Genomic DNA, 17,945 nt, shown 5'->3' with positions numbered 1-17,945 from the left:
GGACGACGCTAAAACGCTAATTGATTGGGGCACTGATGAGGTGGACAGATGTGGGCGGTGCAGTTAGTATCAACGAATGGAAAAAAACGCATTCTGGCAATTTAGCGTGTTGATTTATTCTCGGATGCGCATAAGTTGAAATAATTATAAATAAATACAAATAAATATATATGTTATCTATTTTGGATATACATAAAATTTTGTAATATCATTTTTGTTTGTTTTAGTTGTCTTAGTATAGATTTAACTAATGCATAATATAGTTAGCAAAATAGTTAACATTAACAATACATAGTTACATTAAAATTTACACTTTGTTTTAATTTGATTTGTCTTTTGGTATAAATTTCATTAAAGACTTGCAGCAGCTCTTTGTTCGAAAAACTTGATTCGAATTGTTTTCGTAACTTAACACAAATTTCGACTATATTAAATATGAATTTATAAAAATATGCATATGTTTTACGGTCTAAACAATTCTCGTTACGATTTTATTTTGTGCACATTCAATTTTTACTCACGATTAACAACATTACAATGAAAGCTGCTTAGCGTGCACAGAGAATGTTTTTTTTTTTAATTAATTTAATTTGTATTCAAATATGATACGATCTGTTAACATCATATATTTATGTATAAAGTTTTATTTTCTTGATATTTTACAAGCGGATTTTCTAGAAGCTGTTCACAAAATAAATAAATGAATGCTGTGTGGAATTTGATATTTGATAAGAAAAAGCAATAACAAAAATCTTGTATAATTAAACAAATGCACAATGGAACTTAAAAACAAAGGAAAAATACACAAGACGTGATATCACTAGCTAAAAAGTGGCTTCTACGCAAAGAAGCGATAAATAAAAGCGCTAATAAGAAACGTAACGTACATAAATTATAATACAAAAACGTAATTGTTATCGTTGCTCGGCTCAGTCCAGTGCAATGCCCTGCATCCAGGCGCTCAAATCGCTGCCATCGGATTCCATGATAATCTCGTCGGGTTCGTCATTCGCCAGCAAGTACTGTGCCGCTGTCCGTCCGCTTAAGTAGGCGCCATGTACGGTGGAGTAAAAGCTGGAATGTGTGTGCTCGCCGGCAAACACAATGGCAGGCTGTTAAGGGGCAGGACATTGAGTAAGAAATTAGAGAAGTTCAAGGCTACAACGCTTTGGACTCACCTTCGTGGCCTGCGGCGTCGCATACAGCGGCTGGGCCAGGTTCTCGATGTCCTCCTGCGTGGCACCCACGGGTATTGAGGTGTATGCGCCGCCCGTATAGGTTTGTGTTTTCCAGCTGGTGCTAAATACAGAACCAGTTAGACGAATAGGAATTACACAGGGTCATTTCAACTTACCACACACACATCTTGGGCTTGGGCACGTAGGGATCCTGCAGAAAATTGCGCAGAATTTCTGTGCATTTTTCAGCGACTGCCTCGTTTGGCAACGATTCCATATACTCCGCCTCACGACCAGATACCCAGCCCAGCAGTAGTGTGTCCGTAATCTTAGCAAATGAGTAGATCTTCTTAAACCAGTTCTTGCTAAGATAAGCCTCTGTAGCGCGATCCTCCTCGCTGACAGCGTCCTGCTTCTCATCATCCCAGAGCAGCATCACCTCTGATATGGCCGCACTGAGAAATGGTCGCTCGTAGACCAGAAAGATTTTGTCCACAGTGCCGAACATGAGATTCTCAATAGATTCCTGTTTATACTGAGGCAGCTCCGGATCGAAGAGCGTTCGATGCGTATGCTTCAACACGCCCAGCGGTATGGTGCATATCACATGCGCCGCATGGAACACACGTCCGTTCTCGCAGTCGACGCGAACGGAGCCCTCGGGCGCATAATCACAATTGCTGCTGGCATTGGACTCCACGGAGGCGCCACGCAAAGCGGCACTAGTCGCTGTGGGTACTTCCGTGACGGTCTTCTCCGAATCATCGGAATCTTCATTCTCCGAGTTTTCATCAACGGTTTCCAGCCCAGTGAATGTCTTCTTTCGTTTCCAGTGTATCTTCTTTACCGGGCACTTGGTCATGATGGACTCCCTGGCAATCTGAGCGCTCAGCGGACGCAGTATGGAACTGTAGCCAGCGGGCAGCACAATATTGCCGCCTTGCAGTTCCGTGTAGCTGCCTGCAAGCAAAAGCCGGCATATTTTTAATATACTTCAAACCGCTCCAACCACAGAATTAGCTGCTCACCCAGTTCCAGCAAGTCCACCTCGTTCATGTTGTGGCAGCCCGTGATGCAGGTCTCGCGCTTGAGCAGGCAATTGAATATCAATTGCTTCAGGCGCTTCTCCTTGGGATCCTGCACAGAGCTCAGATAGATCTGAATCTCATAGTTGATGTGCTCCCCCACGCTGTTAATGTCCGGCGGTGGGCTGTACTGACACAGGAAATACTCATCACAGCGGCGTAGAAAACAGACGTACGCCTCGTAGATCTCCTGCAGTATGCTGAAAGGAACTTGATGACCATCCTCGGTGGTGGCCACCACTTTGTGCGGCTTTGGTACGTTCACAACGCTGACTAGACCATGCTGCACGGCTATCTCAAATATCGGATTGCCCAGCACGCCGTGTATCCAATTGGCGCCCAGTTCCACCTGCGGAGATATATGAAAAAAAAATAACTTCAAATAGGGCAAAATATGGTCAGAGAAAAACCCACAAAAGGGGTATTCACCACGAAAGTTTTTCTATTCTTATTTGATTAATTTCAAATAATTGCTGATTTTAAATATATATTTCAACATTTGATTTTGACCGATTAATATAGAGCTCTATAAGTATACTTAATACCCCTAACATAATGTTACTCCTCCTACTTCTGCTAGCTGCTAAATATATGAGAATGCCTGTGTATTAACAAATTAATAGATAAAATATATTTCACTTTCCATTTAGCCTGATAAGAACTGACCTATATGATATATATAAGATAGTTGGTATAAGATAATTCTTGAGAGTGACGACTAGCTCGTTAAGCAAATATGATGTACATATTTATTTCCCAATTTTAGCTTATTTTATTTGAATAATACCATTTGTCAACTGTCTACGTGATTGTTAACCCGTCGCTGAATGCAACGCCCCCTTTACGTCATAATTGGTATAGCCAATCTTATCTAGAAATTAGTCAATTGTATAACAATCGGGGAAGAGAAATTCTCGTGCCCGAACAGAGCTGGGTGGCTTGGTAGTTGCCACTTCCGGCTAAAAAAAATATGCACAAAAAAACAAAATAAAATGCGCAAGGTGGCAAGGACAAGGACACGCAAAAGGTTATAAAAATGTGAGGCCATGAAAATAAAAATAAAAAAAATTTTTTTTTTTAAATGTATTAAAAGTTTTAACTTCAAAAAGAATATCTATAGTTCTGTATTTTTTATTAACTAATATATAAATATGCGGCTGGTTGTCCGAGCGCGTTGAAAAATCTATAATTTTATATTTTTGCCCGAGCCAAAAAAAACCCGTTGCTCAAAAGCAGCAAATTGACAAAAATACCAACACACTCTGCCCATACCCTCCTACCTTTAGCCCTGCTACCCTTCGCGGTTGCCGACAAACATATTGCTTACATAATGCGCTGCACTACCTTTTGATTATTGCCGAGCGGTATGGACACAATACGCCCACCCACCCGACCGCGCGCTTCCACAATGAGAAAATCATCGCAACCGTTTTGCAACAGATGATTGGCAGCGGATAGACCAGCCATTCCAGCGCCAATTATCAAAACCTTCACATTTGTGCTGCCGCTCTGTGTGCTGCTTGTGCCGCTGGATGCAGCGGTGCCATCGTCGGCGACGCGGCCAGCAGCCGCAGTCGCAGCTGCTGCAGCCGTTGCGGCCATATCGGCGAGACCCTCTTCTGTGGGTGATGGTGCAGGCGTTTTTGGCTCATTATCAGCCATGTTGCTTTGTTTCACATATGCAAAAAAATTTTGCTTCTTATTAATCACTTTTAGTGTTTTGCGTTTGTATTTTTATTCCTCATAGCGTTTCGGTTGAACTTTTTTTTTGTAACGCGACGGCCACGAACTGTTTTGACGTTTAGCTGACAGCAACTGTGAGCATGGTTATGTTAGGTGAGGGGGCGGCGAGGTTGCGCAGCTGTTTGGAGCAGCCATAATGCGCCGGCATGTTGTTAAGCAGCAATGTTAATATACATAAATATAAACAAATAATTTATAATTGCATTAACAATATTGATTTTAATTTATTTAAGCTTTTTGAAAGAAAACAAATATAACAGCTGTGCGTGGCCAAGATGCCAGCCAGTCGTTCATTGAATGTAAATAAGTTGCTGGTGCTGCCAGACCCTGCATCAGCAACGTGGTGGCAGCACTAAACTAACATCTGTAAGAGTTGCATTCTTGTTTTTGTTGTTTTTTCTGCTAACTGTTAAAATGCATAAATAATAAGCGAATAATAACAAATAAACCGAAAAGTTTCGCCAGTTAAGAGTGCGAACAATGTAAATACACTCGTGTCAACCAGTAACAACAAGCAGCAAAATGACCGACGCCTACTGTCTTTCCAATTTTATTGATTTTTCACAGCATTTGTCACAGCCGCTGAGGCACAGCAATCGGATCAAGGTAACAAATTGTTGTAATTTAATACAAAATGGTAACTGGTATTTGCTTCTCTATTTCTTAGTATACGTGCTTTGATATCTCAGACAACTACATTATCTTTGGTGCCACCTCGGGCTCGCTGTACTTTTTCAATCGTGGCGGCAAGTTTATGCACCTGATCCCAAACAAACATGGCCCCGTCACACACCTGAGCATCTCGGCCAACAACAAGTATGTGGCCTTTGCCACCCAACGCTCGCTTATCTGTGTGTATGCGGTGAATCTCTCTGCTCAGGCCGCACCCCAGGTGATTGTTACGCATCTGAGCACCGATCAGTCGGTGCAGGTGAGCTGCATCCACTGGACGCCGGATGAGAAGCAATTCTACTATGGCGATACGCGTGGCCAGGTAAACCTGGTGCTGCTCTCGTCCTTTATAGGGCACAGCCTGCTGTTCAACATGACCGTGCATCCGCTTTTGTATTTGGATGCGCCTGTCGTGCAAATCGATGACTTTGAATCCCTGCTCCTGGTGTCCAACAGCACCAAGTGTATTCTATGCAACACCGAGTACGAGGAATACAAGCAGGTAAATCAGCACAAATACACCAAGCTTAGCTCTCTTCATACCCAATACCCAGAACCCAATCACACAAATGATCGACAACTCCCGCTATTGCTCAGAAATCGATAAAAATCGATATATACCCTGCATTTTGGACATTTGGGGGTCGTAAGAACTGACCGCTTGTCAGTCACTTGTAATTAATTTATTGTTTTTGCTGGCAGATCGGTAACCGTCCACGTGATGGCGCATTTGGCGCCTGCTTCTTTATATCGCCCCACGAATCGCTGCAGCCGTCGCGCATTTACTGTGCCCGTCCGGGTACACGGATCTGGGAGGTTGATTTCGAGGGCGAGGTGGTGCAAACACATCAGTTTAAGAGCGCACTGGCCACCGCACCTGCCAAGATACTCAAGCCCAGCGAGAGCGATGCATTTGATGAGGAAGATGCGGATGCACTGGAGGCCAACGATGAGCTGCTGAACTATCAGCCGCAGCAGCTGCAATTCGCCAAACTACAACGCCTGGGCCAGAACTTTCTGCTGGCCTACACCGAACTGGGCCTGTACATCTTCGATGTGCGCCACTCAACGGTGGTGCTCTGGTGCAATCAGTTCGAGCGCATTGTGGACTGCCGCGTAGCCGGCGCCGACATCTTTGTCTTCACACAAACGGGCTCTCTGTACAGCGTACAGCTGCAGACGCTGCAGGCGCACGCCATCTCGCTGATGCAGCAGTTCAAGCTGCCGCAATGCGCCAGGCTGTTGCGCCAGCACGTCAAATACTTTGCTGACAAGGCGCGCGAGCACGAGGAGCTGAAGCAGCTCAACCAGCTAAAGCAGCTGTTGATTGAACGGCAGCAGTACGAGCTTCTTAACGATATATCCGTGATCTTTGATGCCATTGCCCAGTGCACGGGCAGCGCACTAGACACACAAAGCTCCGGCGGCAGCTCGGCGACAACAGAGCGCAGCGCCAGCTTGAGTACGGTGGGAGGAGGCGGCGGTGGAGGAGTTGGCGTCGCCAGCACGGCTCCAACCAAAGGCGTATATGTGCTGGAGAATGCCTTTTGCGATAATCTGAAGCAGCCGCCCAAGTCGGGCCATTTCAAGGATGCATTACTCACAGTCACCGGCAAATTTGGCAAAAACATCATCAAGTACAAGTTTAACATATTCGCCGAGGAACAGCAGCAGCAGCTGGTGCGCGAGCTAATACCCGCTAGTGAGCGTTCCCAGCCCTTTAAGGATATCAAAGCCCGCTACGAGACGCCGGACGAGGATGAGGAAATTGTCTGCCGCAGCCGGAAGCGTACCACGCTCGCCATGACCCCCACGCCGCACATCAGTCCAGAGGAGAAGACCATCTACAATCTCTACTTGATACACAAGGGCGCCAAGTTCAGTCGCACCCACTGCGTAGAGCGCTATCGTGCTGTTTTCGATCAGTATGCGGCCAGCGAGCTGATGCAGCTGCTTGCCAAGCTTGGGCAGGTTATGCTGGAGCATGGCGACAGCCCGGAGCAGGCGCAGCGCAACTGCTATGAGATGTATTTCAACTATCTGAATCCGGAGCTAATCTGGGAAATGGATGATGCCACACGCGATTATATAGCCAGCGGATTGGCGCTGCTCAATTCCGGCGTGGAAATTGTCCGCTGCAGCCACTGCAATTTTCCGCTGCGTTTCCAAAATGCATGCCAGTACCACGAGCTGGGCGCGGTTTTGTTGCGTTACTTTTGGTCCCGGCACGAGCAGCTCAAGTGCTTCGATGTGCTGCAATCGGTGCCGGCGCTGCTCGATGTGCTGGCCAAATTCTATTTGGCCGAGCACAATCTGGACAAAGTGCTGCCCATTGTCTTCAACTATGGCGCCGTGGAATTGCTGCAGGATGTGGGTAGGCAGCTCAATGGCGTTGCCTGGGCGCGATGCTTTGAGCAGTTTGTGGAGCTCCAACGCGGCCGTTTGGTGTGCGTCAACTGTGAGTGCGTCAGCAATGTGGAGCTGGAGCAGCTATCACGACACTATTTCTACACATGGAACTGTTTTCTCAACATTGCGCTGGATCATCTATCGGCCAGCGAGACACTGGCTCTGATCTTTAAATGGAGCTCGTATATACCCAGCGATGCGATCGATCGGGAATTCTATAAACGCTGCCTGCTCAAGGGCTGAATTTCAGTGTTGCCAATTCAGCTATCTTCTAGCTAAATGTAGCTATTTACGAGTTCGTTAGCCATAAAACGTTGAAAAATGTCAACTAGTTAAGCTTTTTCGCATCTGGCAACCCTGTTAATTGCCAATTTGAGTTTAGAAAACGAATTCTTTTTTTTTTTGTTGGCTATTTCTCACATTAACTCGGCTACTTCATTGAAACTGCAGCTGGCAACATTATTTATGTTATATATACACACATATATATATATTTAAAGGTATATAAAGATATTGATTGTTGGAAATTTACCAGCAGGCAACTTGCAACATTCCCAGTACATGCTCCTTATTATAAACTTTAGCTAAAGCTGCAGCCAAAATACCAAAAGCATTTATTCTATATAAACATATATTAAAACCATATATATTTACATGTATGTATGTCTACCAGATGTATGTGCTTGTGCGTTAATAATAAATACAACAACAACATTGTATACTTCCTTGAATTTTGCTTCAAATCTTTGAAGCCTAAAAATTAAATAGTCAACACATGCACATAACACAACAAGTTTTGGCATAAATCATACAAAATTTCAACTGCAAAGCAAGCATTTCTCGAAACAAACAACGTTAGCCCCAACATAGCGAAGTGATCCATCTAAGTGTTCAAAGTTGTTCAAGGTTCTCTTAAAAAAGAGTTGTTGTATAAGAGATTGCGAAGATTTAAAAAAGAAAAACCGGGCAGCTCTAACGGCTGCCAGGACTCGATAAGACTATCGACTTACAACTTGTGTAGGTAAGCGTTTACCTCAACAGTCTGGTAACGCATTAAGCAAAGCAGCTCTGTCAAATCAACCCTGTTCACTGCGATAACGATAAGCAACGGCGCTGACTCACGCGCTCCCATCACCAGCTCTCCACCATTTTTCCCGTGTGGCTCGTTTTCGCCGTTGGTGTGGATAAGACACGCGTCTGAAAGCATAAAAAACGCGAAAGCGTATAAAAACCATACATTTTAAGCACAAGCATAATAACAGGCTTGTGATTTTCGTTAGGCACAAGTAGGCCTAGCAAAACATATGAACAATATATAAGTCTCATTGATCGAAGAAACTGATTGTGAAAAGTACAACCTCGCTCTCACCACATAAGAACGTAGTAGCTTGTGGAACGTAAGAAGTTGTCGGAAAAAAAAACTAAAAGAAAAACGTATAGACACGAAGTGCAACACTAACACACAAAAAAGAAAGAAAAACAATTTACATACAATTATTTTTTTCGGAAATTGCAAGTGTGCGCAAAATCAAGAACAATTGCAAAATTTTCCTAAACGGAAAGAAAGAAAAAACAAGCAAGTGATTGGAGGATAATATGAGTAATGCTATTAACCAAAATGGCACAGGTCTAGAGCAGCAAGTAAGTATGGTACTTGAATGTGTGTGTGTGTGTGTGTGTGTGAATGTAAAATGTGGTGCGGTGCAAAAGAGGGTACATAATGGAAGAAAAAAAAACGTAATGGTACATTTGTGCATATGTGTGTTAGCTGTGTCAGCTAAAAGTGTTTCTGTGTGTGAGTGTCCATGTGTGAAAGAGTCGACGATGCTCATGCGGTCCGCACACGATTATTGCAGTGTTCAGTCAGGGCTCTACAAAAAAAATTTTTTTTTATTGATTTCATAACATATAAAACGTCTGACCGTGGAACGCGTTGCGCTTTTACATTTTGCGACGAACGGTGACTCGTGTACGTGTAAGCCGTATCTGTTTGTGTGTTTGTGTTGGTCTGCTATTTTATTTGTGTAATTTCTTTTGTATAAATTTTAGCTTGCCTCCAATTTGGCATGTTCATTGCTGTGCAAATGTACGTTTATGCGTGTCAGAGTGATTTTGCTTTTGTATGCGTGCCTGTGTAGCCGCAATTCTAAACCAGTGAATGCAAGTGTGTGTGAGCGTGCCAGTTGCGGCGTGCTCTTTTGCCATGCTCTCGCTCACGCACGCATGTGGAAGCTGAGTACAATTGTAAACAGGGTTGCCAGACGTGCATGTAATCTGTGCGTTGTGAGCCACATCCACAATGCGATAACACCCTGTAAATGATTGTGTGGTGAAAACAAGTTCCACATTGTATAGCTTCCATCTCGACTCTTTCCACGAAAACTTTGCACTAAGCATGAGTTTTGCGCGTGTGTGGGTGGCATCCTATTGTTTTTGTTGTTGCTAAGCTCCTGCCTTTCAAAGCCTCTCAAACTAGTTGCGCTTGTTGTGTGTGAGTGTGACATATTCACGACGCGCTTCAAATAAAAAACATGTTGCTAACCGGGAGTGGCGATGGTATTGTGAGAAGATTGCGATTGTATGAGTATATGTATGTTCTACTGAAAAACTTGTTATTACAAAGTTCTCTTCGGCAACGGCTTAGAATTCGTTGAACTTGATCGCTTAGTTATGTACATATGTTTGTCCGATTCTAGCGTGACACGAAACTCAAGCAAAAGACGTGTCGATTTGTTTATTTTGTTATCATTAAAATATGATTGAAAAAATATGACGTATTACGGGTTTGAACAGTCAGCGTCTGAAATCTTCCACATCTCTGTAGTGTTGCCAACTGTATTTAAAAAAAAAGTTGCTGACTGTTTATAATAGGTTAATGCTTATTCAGCACGAATCGGCAATGAGCAGAGTTCCTGCTACTTGTGATTAAGAAATGAAAGAATATGTGTAGGTCAATTATGAATGTGTGTTGCAGTGTATCTATCAGTCCGTCGTTCGTTACATTTACATTTGTCTTTGGTTTTTTTTTAAATCTTTTTCGTGCCCTTTCAGGTTGCTGGTCTGGACTTGAATGGCGGCTCGGCTAACTATAGCGGCCCCATAACAAGCAAGACTTCCACTAATTCGGTCACTGGTGGCGTTTATGTGCCCCCGCATCTTCGAGGTGGAGGTGGCAACAACAACGCGGACTTAGATAATCAGGGCCAGGGCTTTGATTCAGGTGCCGCACCGCGTCTCGAGAACAGGGACCAGCAGCAACAGCGCGGCGGTGAATTTCGCCGAAGCGAGCGCGGAGGTAATCGCGGCTACAATCGCCAGAGCGGCGACTACGGAAGTTTTGGAAGCGGAGGCAGCGGCGGTGGCGGCGGCAGACGTGGTGGCAGCAACCGCTACGAGGAAAACTATAACGGTAAGCGACCTTTTGATGGGACAACCTAACGACAGTTTTGTCAAATAGTTTTAAAAATTTGGCTATAAAATATCTGAATGGGGAACAGACTAGTCGATAAAATAAGTTCAAAGATTGGGACTGAGAAACTTGGGCTAACATTTTTTCTTCCCCCTTTCGCAGGTGAATTTGACTCGCGCCGAGGCGGCGACTGGAATCGCGGAGGTGGACGCAGCTTTGGGGATCGACGCGGACCGTCGTTTCGCGGGGGCGCTGGTGGCGGTAGCGGCGCCGGCGGTGGTGCCGGAGGCAACGGCCTCAACGAACAATCGGAGGAGGCACAGCAGCCACGTAATGATCGTTGGCAGGAGCCGGAGCGCCCGATTGGCTACGAAGGCGATGCCGCTGAAGGTGGCGCACCCGGTGGTGGTGGGAGCGGTGGCAACAGAGGCTTCGGCAATCGCGGGGGAAGCGGTGGCGGTGCCTACAACAATCGCTGGAAGGAGGGCGGTGGCGGTGGCGGCGGCGGCGGAAACACCGATTACACAAAACTGGGTGCACGCGACGAGCGCTTGGAGACGGAGCTTTTCGGTGTGGGCAACACAGGCATCAATTTTGACAAATACGAGGATATACCCGTGGAGGCGACGGGCCAGAACGTTCCGCCGCACATCACATCGTTCGATGATGTGCAGCTGACGGAGATCATACGGAACAATGTGGGTCTGGCGCGTTATGATAAACCGACGCCGGTGCAAAAATACGCAATACCAATTATAATCAGCGGACGGGATTTGATGGCCTGTGCCCAGACAGGCTCTGGCAAAACGGCCGCATTTCTTGTGCCCATCCTGAATCAGATGTACGAGCATGGTTTGTCGGCTCCGCCGCAAAGCAATCGGCAATATAGCCGACGCAAGCAATTCCCGTTGGGCCTGGTGCTGGCGCCGACCCGTGAGCTAGCCACCCAAATCTTTGAGGAGGCCAAGAAGTTCGCCTATCGCTCGCGCATGCGTCCCGCTGTGCTCTATGGAGGCAACAATACTAGCGAACAGATGCGCGAACTGGATCGGGGATGTCATTTGATTGTAGCAACACCCGGACGACTGGAGGATATGATAACGCGCGGCAAGGTGGGATTGGAGAATATACGTTTTCTGGTCTTGGATGAGGCCGATCGCATGTTGGACATGGGCTTTGAGCCACAGATTCGTCGCATTGTCGAACAGTTGAATATGCCGCCGACGGGACAGCGCCAGACGTTGATGTTCTCGGCCACATTCCCCAAACAGATCCAGGAGTTGGCCAGCGATTTTCTCAGCAATTATATATTCTTGGCCGTGGGACGTGTTGGCTCCACATCGGAGAACATAACCCAGACCATATTGTGGGTATACGATCAGGATAAACGCTCCTATTTGTTAGATCTGCTATCATCGATACGGGATGGACCGGAATACTCCAAGGACAATCTGACGCTCATTTTTGTGGAGACAAAGAAGGGTGCCGATTCTCTGGAAGAGTTCCTTTATCAGTGCAATCATCCGGTGACCAGTATACATGGCGATCGTACTCAAAAGGAGCGCGAAGAGGCGTTGCGCTGTTTCCGTTCTGGTGATTGCCCCATTTTGGTGGCCACCGCTGTGGCGGCACGTGGTCTGGACATTCCGCATGTGACACATGTCATTAACTTTGATCTGCCCACCGATGTGGAGGAGTATGTGCATCGCATTGGTCGTACCGGACGTATGGGCAATTTGGGCGTTGCCACATCCTTTTTCAATGACAAAAACCGCAACATTTGCTCTGATCTGCTGGAGCTGCTGATCGAAACGAAGCAGGAGATACCCGGCTTTCTCGAGGAGATGCTCAGCTCGGATCGCGGCCATGGTGGCGCAAAGCGACGCGGCGGCGGTGCCGGTGCACGTTACGGCGGCGGCTTTGGCTCACGCGATTATCGTACATCCTCTGGCGGCGGTGGTGGCGGTGGACGCAGCGGCGGCGGTATTGGCGGCGGCGGCGGCGGCGGTCGCAGCACTGGTTCCGGCGGTGGCGCCGGCGCTGGTGGTGGCAATTATCGCAGCAATGGCAACTCGTATGGTAAGTTTGGTGAGTGAACTCTACGCACAAATCCCAAATTCCTGTTGCCTATATTATAATAATATATTCCGTGTTGTGGCAGGTGGCGGCAGCTCTGGCGGTGGCGCCTATGGCGGCGGCGGTGGCGGCGGCGGTTCATATGGTGGCTCCTACGGCGGCGGCGGCGGTGGTGGTGCCTCGCACTCAAACAACGGGCCCGATTGGTGGGGTCAATGAGCAAGGCCTGTCACCCAGAGGGGCCGGCAGCAGCATCCACAGCGTCCACATAATCCCGACTAGCGTCAATAACAACAACAACAACAGCAATAATAATATCTGAAAAAAAAAACAGTAAGGAGCAGGAGCAAAGCAGAGCAACATTTGATGAACCGATCGACAACAACTTAATTATATATTTGCATATTATATGTATCGTCTATATATATACATATATGTATATATATATCTATATATATATATATATATATAGGGGCAGCAAATGTGAAAGAGAAACTGTCTGTGCGCAGCGCAACACTCACACTCACGCATTAACACACACGCACACACACACACACCCACAACACATTTACAATAGAACGCATTACAAATAAAATAAAAAAAAACTGTTTAAAATTAAATATTCAACATATATACATACATTTGCATATATGGCTGAAAACAACAAAATTACAACAAACTATGAATTGTAGTTGACAAAACAAATGCACGCGCGTAAAAATAGGCTCATAAACAAATAATATTAATAATTATAATAAACAAAAAAAAATATATAGTTATGCTAGAGCAAAGCGCGAGCCAGAAATATAAGGATTTAATTTAAACAAAAGGGCAATCTGAATTATATTTGTCCAGTAAAAGTGAACTTTTACGCACCCGCCCTTCCTCTCGCATATTTTCTCTTTCAAATATTGAAATCGATATACATATATATATATATCTTTATATATAAAAGGAAAACGAAACAAAACTAAGCGATAAGCGATTAACAATTGATAAAACTTGAACTTCAATTGATGATTTTAAAGAAAAAGTATAACTGGTAAAGTTATATATACATATATATATAAATATAAACCACACACACAAACACGAAATACAAGAAAATCATTTAAAACCAAAAAAAAAAAACAAGTTTGCTAAAAATAAACTGAATAATTTAGCAAATGGAAAACAGCAGTGTTTTATTTAAAGGTTCCACACCATAAACAAGAATCTACTCATCTTTACTAAGATAAACATCTCAGAGTTGTCGGAAATTCCCTCATGTATATATACCCTTGCAGAGGGTATTATAATTTTGTTATGACGCGTGTAACGCAAAGGTGTGTCGTGAAGTAAAATATATGGAATTAGAGTATATAGGTTGATATATTTTATATTCTACTTCGTATATCTGTATTTCGTGGCCCCAAAAGAGCAAATCTTTGGTCCAAAATGCAGATATATACATATTTTTTGGTTTTTTTTTTAATTATAACCAAAAACCGAGCGCTGGTTCCAATATATGGAGCAGTCGAGAATTTATTTCATACATTAAGATGCCTAGGGTATACAATCTTCGATTTGGTGACGGCGATTCGATTTGCTGTTATGTTTACAAGAGGGACAGAGAGAGTGAGAGCTAACGGTTTTTTGTTATTCTGTCTGCGAATCACAAAGAAGTGCATTTCCATATGCGCAGTTATGTCCAACGTAGTTAATTTAAAATTTCAACTTGCAATGCGCGATCCATAAAAAAAGAAGAATGTTTCGTAGCGAGCTCGCCCGCTCTTCAATTAACATGAATTCAGCGAAAGCTCGCGCCGGATCGTCGTGTTGGGGACCACAGCCGAGCCAATTAGTGGCTGATTAGATTTGGAAAACCTGATTAGGCTGCATTGTTGCGGTGGCTAAATTAAGGAGGAGCTGACTTCTGCTGCTCTTTTTTTTTCGTTTCTTTGTTTTTGTATTTAGAGATAAATTGAAGCGTCTGGTTGTTCGCAAAAGGTGTGTTTGCTTAGTCGATTGCAAAGTGTATTTATTTTTCTGTCGATTTGAGTTTTTTTCTGCTCTCAGTTGAAAGCACATCATGCAGAAGTCACAACGCAGGCAATGCTGGACGCTGCTGCTGCTCGGCGCGCTGATCGTCTCGTTCGGGCTCATGTTCAGCTATTGGTATCTGGTGCCGAGCCAGCTGCACTTCTGGCAGCTGTTTATGCACAATGGCAGCACATCCGGCGATCCGGCAGCCGCGGAGCTGAAGTTTTTTATGCCGCCACAGACGGTGCCCAAGGAGCTGAACCTGAAGCGTGGCGCGCCTTATATATATCAGATATTGCATTAGCGTTTACGTACGCATTATATATATATGTATATATATACTTAAACTGTTTTACAATAAATTAAAAGTATGTTTAGAGTAACTGGTGGCTTGGTGAGCATCACAATCACATCGTTAATCCATCTAACGGTCAACTCAAACGTCCGACTTTTGATTGAGCGCCGCATAGCCCACGGGAATCTCCTTCATTTCGGTTTGCAGGCACAAAAACTCGCCGCCTATGCACATTATCGTTGCGGTAATCACATTAAGCAGCCACCAGGAGGCGTTGGCGGGAAAGGAGCGATTGTACCACCAGCAGATGATCAGATGCAGCAAATGGAAAGTGCAGCTACAATAGAGTTGCGTAAGTAAATTAAATATATATATATGTATGCATATAGCTACTGATAGCCAACTACCTGAAGTCCAGACACAGCTTGGCGCGGCGAACAATGCACCAGAGCGCCAAAGAGGCCACAAAGGCATTCAGCACAAAAGCGCAGATGACCAGACGACCACCCATATCATATATATGTATTTCCTGCAGCGAAGAATATGTAAACTGATATACTGAACAAAAACTGCGTCCTGCTAAGGCTAACTACATACATGGTATTCGAAAAGGTGATCCAGTGTATAGTTGTCGCCAGCCAACTTGTTGGCCACAAACACGAGCAGGCCCAGCGAGAAGTACACACAGCACTGCATGGACACAATCTGTGATGTCAGCAGCGTGGGATCCCATTGTGTGTTGCGAAATGTACCTCCTTTCATATTTATATATATGTATATACTGCTATTTATGCTGGCTCATATGTGTGATTGGTCCAGGTGCAATAACAGAAAGAAAACAAAGACTGACTCATCGTTGGAGTTGATTGGTTCCGTTCATGCCTAATTCCTTGTAGTTCAGCTGTGAACCAGCTCATAACGACTATATGTAGTTAAGCCATTTGTTTCTATATATAAAGTTATATCCATTCAAACATTTTCATCTCAACCACACCGTTTTGAATTTGAAAATATAACAGATGTAGCTAATATTTCTGTACTTAGCTCCAACCATCCACACATCTGTCTATACGAGCACCACCTGTTAACTAGTTATAAAAATTCACAAAATAAAAATGATTCAGATCACAACGTTTATTAAGATGGTGTTGCAAAAGACGCAAAAATTGGTGAGCTAATAACAAATTTGAAATAAAAAAAAAATGTATTTGTATTAAATAATATAACGAATTTCACAGAGCCGCCTACGCTCCCTGGGTATTGTGACGGTTGGCGCCACGGCCCTCTATATGGGCCTAACGGCTTACCACAATCAGGATAATCTATTTCGAACATTTGTCATGCCCGCAGTGCGTCTGCTGCCGGCCGAGACCAGCCACAATTTGGCGGTGTTGGCGTGCAAGTACCGTCTCTACCCGGCCTCCGACTACACGGACGATCTCAATTTGCACAGCTCGTTCTTTGGTCGCCTTGTTAGCAATCCCATTGGCATAGCAGCCGGTTTCGATAAGAACGGTGAGGCTGTGATGGGTCTGAAGGATTTGGGCTTCGGCTTCATTGAGGTGGGCAGCGTGACACCCCTGGCCCAGGAAGGCAATCCAAAGCCGCGAGTCTTTCGGTTGGTCAACGACCGGGCCCTAATCAACCGTTATGGCTTCAATAGCGACGGCCACGAGGTGGTGGCGCAGCGCTTAAAGGCTATTCGTGAACGTGAGGACTTTCATGCCATTGTGGGCGTCAATCTAGGCCGCAATCGTGACACTCTGACTCCAATTAGTGACTATGTAAAGGGTATCCACACATTTGGACCTGTCGCCGACTATCTTGTTGTTAATGTCAGCAGTCCCAATACGAAGGGACTGCGCAACATGCAGAGTAAAAAGGAGCTCACCGAACTGCTGGAGGCAGTTAATATAGCTCGTGGCAAGCTCAAGACGAACCAGAAAGTGCCTATTCTGTTGAAACTATCGCCCGATTTGGAAACGAGCGAGCTGAATGACATTGTCGCCGTCATCAACCAGAAGAAATGCCGCGTGGATGGTCTCATTGTGTCCAACACCACCGTCGCTCGCGACAACATCAGCGACTTGGCATTGGCCAGCGAGGCGGGCGGTTTGAGTGGTGAACCGCTACGGGAACGCTCGACCAGGCTGATTGCCCAGATGTACTCACTGACCAAGGGCAGCCTGCCCATCATAGGCGTGGGTGGTGTTGCATCTGGTCAGCATGCATTCGAGAAAATCGAGGCTGGCGCTTCGTTTGTTCAAATCTACACAGCACTCATATACGAGGGCCCTGAGCTGGTAGAACGCATTAAGGGGGATCTCTCTCTGCGGATCAGCGAATTGGGCTACGCTTGCGTCAAAGACGCTGTAGGTTCCAACTACACTAAATATCTGCCCTCATCCAAGTAATAAAATTGTGTGTATATTTTGATTACAATGCGTTATTTCACTAAAGCTATGTATGCTCGTTGGCTCGCTGCACGTTGAGCACGCGTCCCTCTAGGAGGTGTGTGTTCTGGTTGCTGGCACTATTGTAGGCGTCGCGCTGGCTGAACATCACAAAGCCGTAGTACTTGGACAGGCCCAGATTTTTGTCGAAGATCACTTCGGCATTGGCCACATGGCCGAAACGGGAGAAGTATGTGCGCAGTTCCTTACTGCTGATAGTCCAGGGTAGATTGCCCACAAAGAGTTTGTAGCTGCTCCGCGCCGCACTGCCGGACATGGTTTATATTGTACTTTTACGTAAGTGTATTAAATCTCAAATTGTTTTGTTTACAATTACAACAATGTTGAAAGATTAACAGCCTGCGGCTCTGTTATTAACAGCGAGCATAACTTTATTCCTGGAGAAATTAACTTTTATATTTCAGTTGTTTGAGAAAAAAAAGCGATGTTTTTTGTTCTTTTATGAAGCCCAATTGAAATATACTTGTCTTGATTCTTGGCCGTTTACTTAAGGCTAATCGTTCAAGTTTAACAGAGAACAATACAATGTGACCGTACATTTTACAGAGTTAAATTGCACAGCCCTGTTTTGGTATTTTCGGT

At 45.0% G+C, this 17,945-nt stretch overlaps 7 protein-coding genes across 8 annotated transcripts; 4 read left to right on the top strand and 3 right to left on the bottom strand.

The window, feature by feature from the left end:
- Positions 1-161: 161 nt before the first annotated feature.
- On the bottom strand, positions 162-4,151 carry LOC135434480 (spermine oxidase). The gene is made up of 5 exons (XM_064691083.1): positions 3,608-4,151; positions 2,207-2,612; positions 1,355-2,138; positions 1,179-1,299; positions 162-1,112 (listed from the first exon to the last, which is right to left on the bottom strand). The coding sequence occupies exons 1-5, from the start codon at positions 3,923-3,925 to the stop codon at positions 930-932; spliced, it is 1,812 nt and encodes a 603-aa protein (XP_064547153.1). The 5' UTR covers positions 3,926-4,151; the 3' UTR covers positions 162-929.
- A 231-nt stretch (positions 4,152-4,382) lies between these two features.
- On the top strand, positions 4,383-8,570 carry pink (WD40 repeat domain-containing protein pink). The gene is made up of 3 exons (XM_064691024.1): positions 4,383-4,612; positions 4,674-5,180; positions 5,381-8,570. The coding sequence occupies exons 1-3, from the start codon at positions 4,529-4,531 to the stop codon at positions 7,328-7,330; spliced, it is 2,541 nt and encodes an 846-aa protein (XP_064547094.1). The 5' UTR covers positions 4,383-4,528; the 3' UTR covers positions 7,331-8,570.
- Positions 7,892-13,413, top strand: bel (ATP-dependent RNA helicase bel). 2 transcript variants are annotated; one of them, XM_064691036.1, is made up of 4 exons: positions 7,892-8,728; positions 10,139-10,496; positions 10,659-12,584; positions 12,658-13,413. In XM_064691036.1, exons 1-4 carry the CDS (start codon positions 8,684-8,686, stop codon positions 12,789-12,791), a joined length of 2,463 nt encoding a protein of 820 aa, XP_064547106.1. In that variant the 5' UTR covers positions 7,892-8,683; the 3' UTR covers positions 12,792-13,413. The 2 variants fall into 2 exon arrangements, with proteins under 2 accessions (XP_064547106.1, XP_064547112.1); XM_064691042.1 differs by having other exon boundaries at positions 7,893-8,728; positions 10,659-12,575.
- A 663-nt stretch (positions 13,414-14,076) lies between these two features.
- Positions 14,077-15,923, bottom strand: Sys1 (Sys1 golgi trafficking protein). Its single transcript, XM_064690940.1, has 3 exons — positions 15,487-15,923; positions 15,297-15,418; positions 14,077-15,226 (listed from the first exon to the last, which is right to left on the bottom strand). Exons 1-3 carry the CDS (start codon positions 15,649-15,651, stop codon positions 15,031-15,033), a joined length of 483 nt encoding a protein of 160 aa, XP_064547010.1. The 5' UTR covers positions 15,652-15,923; the 3' UTR covers positions 14,077-15,030.
- On the top strand, positions 14,644-14,977 carry LOC135434387 (uncharacterized). The gene has a single exon (XM_064690962.1). It carries the CDS (start codon positions 14,644-14,646, stop codon positions 14,896-14,898), a length of 255 nt encoding a protein of 84 aa, XP_064547032.1. The 3' UTR covers positions 14,899-14,977.
- Dhod (dihydroorotate dehydrogenase 2) lies at positions 15,867-17,325 on the top strand. The gene is made up of 2 exons (XM_064690928.1): positions 15,867-16,058; positions 16,128-17,325. The coding sequence occupies exons 1-2, from the start codon at positions 16,005-16,007 to the stop codon at positions 17,301-17,303; spliced, it is 1,230 nt and encodes a 409-aa protein (XP_064546998.1). The 5' UTR covers positions 15,867-16,004; the 3' UTR covers positions 17,304-17,325.
- Positions 17,301-17,848, bottom strand: SLIRP2 (SRA stem-loop interacting RNA binding protein 2). The gene has a single exon (XM_064690951.1). The coding sequence runs from the start codon at positions 17,617-17,619 to the stop codon at positions 17,350-17,352; it is 270 nt and encodes an 89-aa protein (XP_064547021.1). The 5' UTR covers positions 17,620-17,848; the 3' UTR covers positions 17,301-17,349.
- Between the last annotated feature and the right edge of the window lie 97 nt (positions 17,849-17,945).

This window comes from Drosophila montana, unplaced genomic scaffold (assembly GCF_035044405.1).
Source record: "Drosophila montana isolate Dmon_TW-CO22-7 unplaced genomic scaffold, ASM3504440v1 contig_1505_1, whole genome shotgun sequence".
NCBI lineage: Eukaryota > Metazoa > Arthropoda > Insecta > Diptera > Drosophilidae > Drosophila > Drosophila montana.
This window is presented reverse-complemented; position numbering and strand designations above follow the sequence as displayed.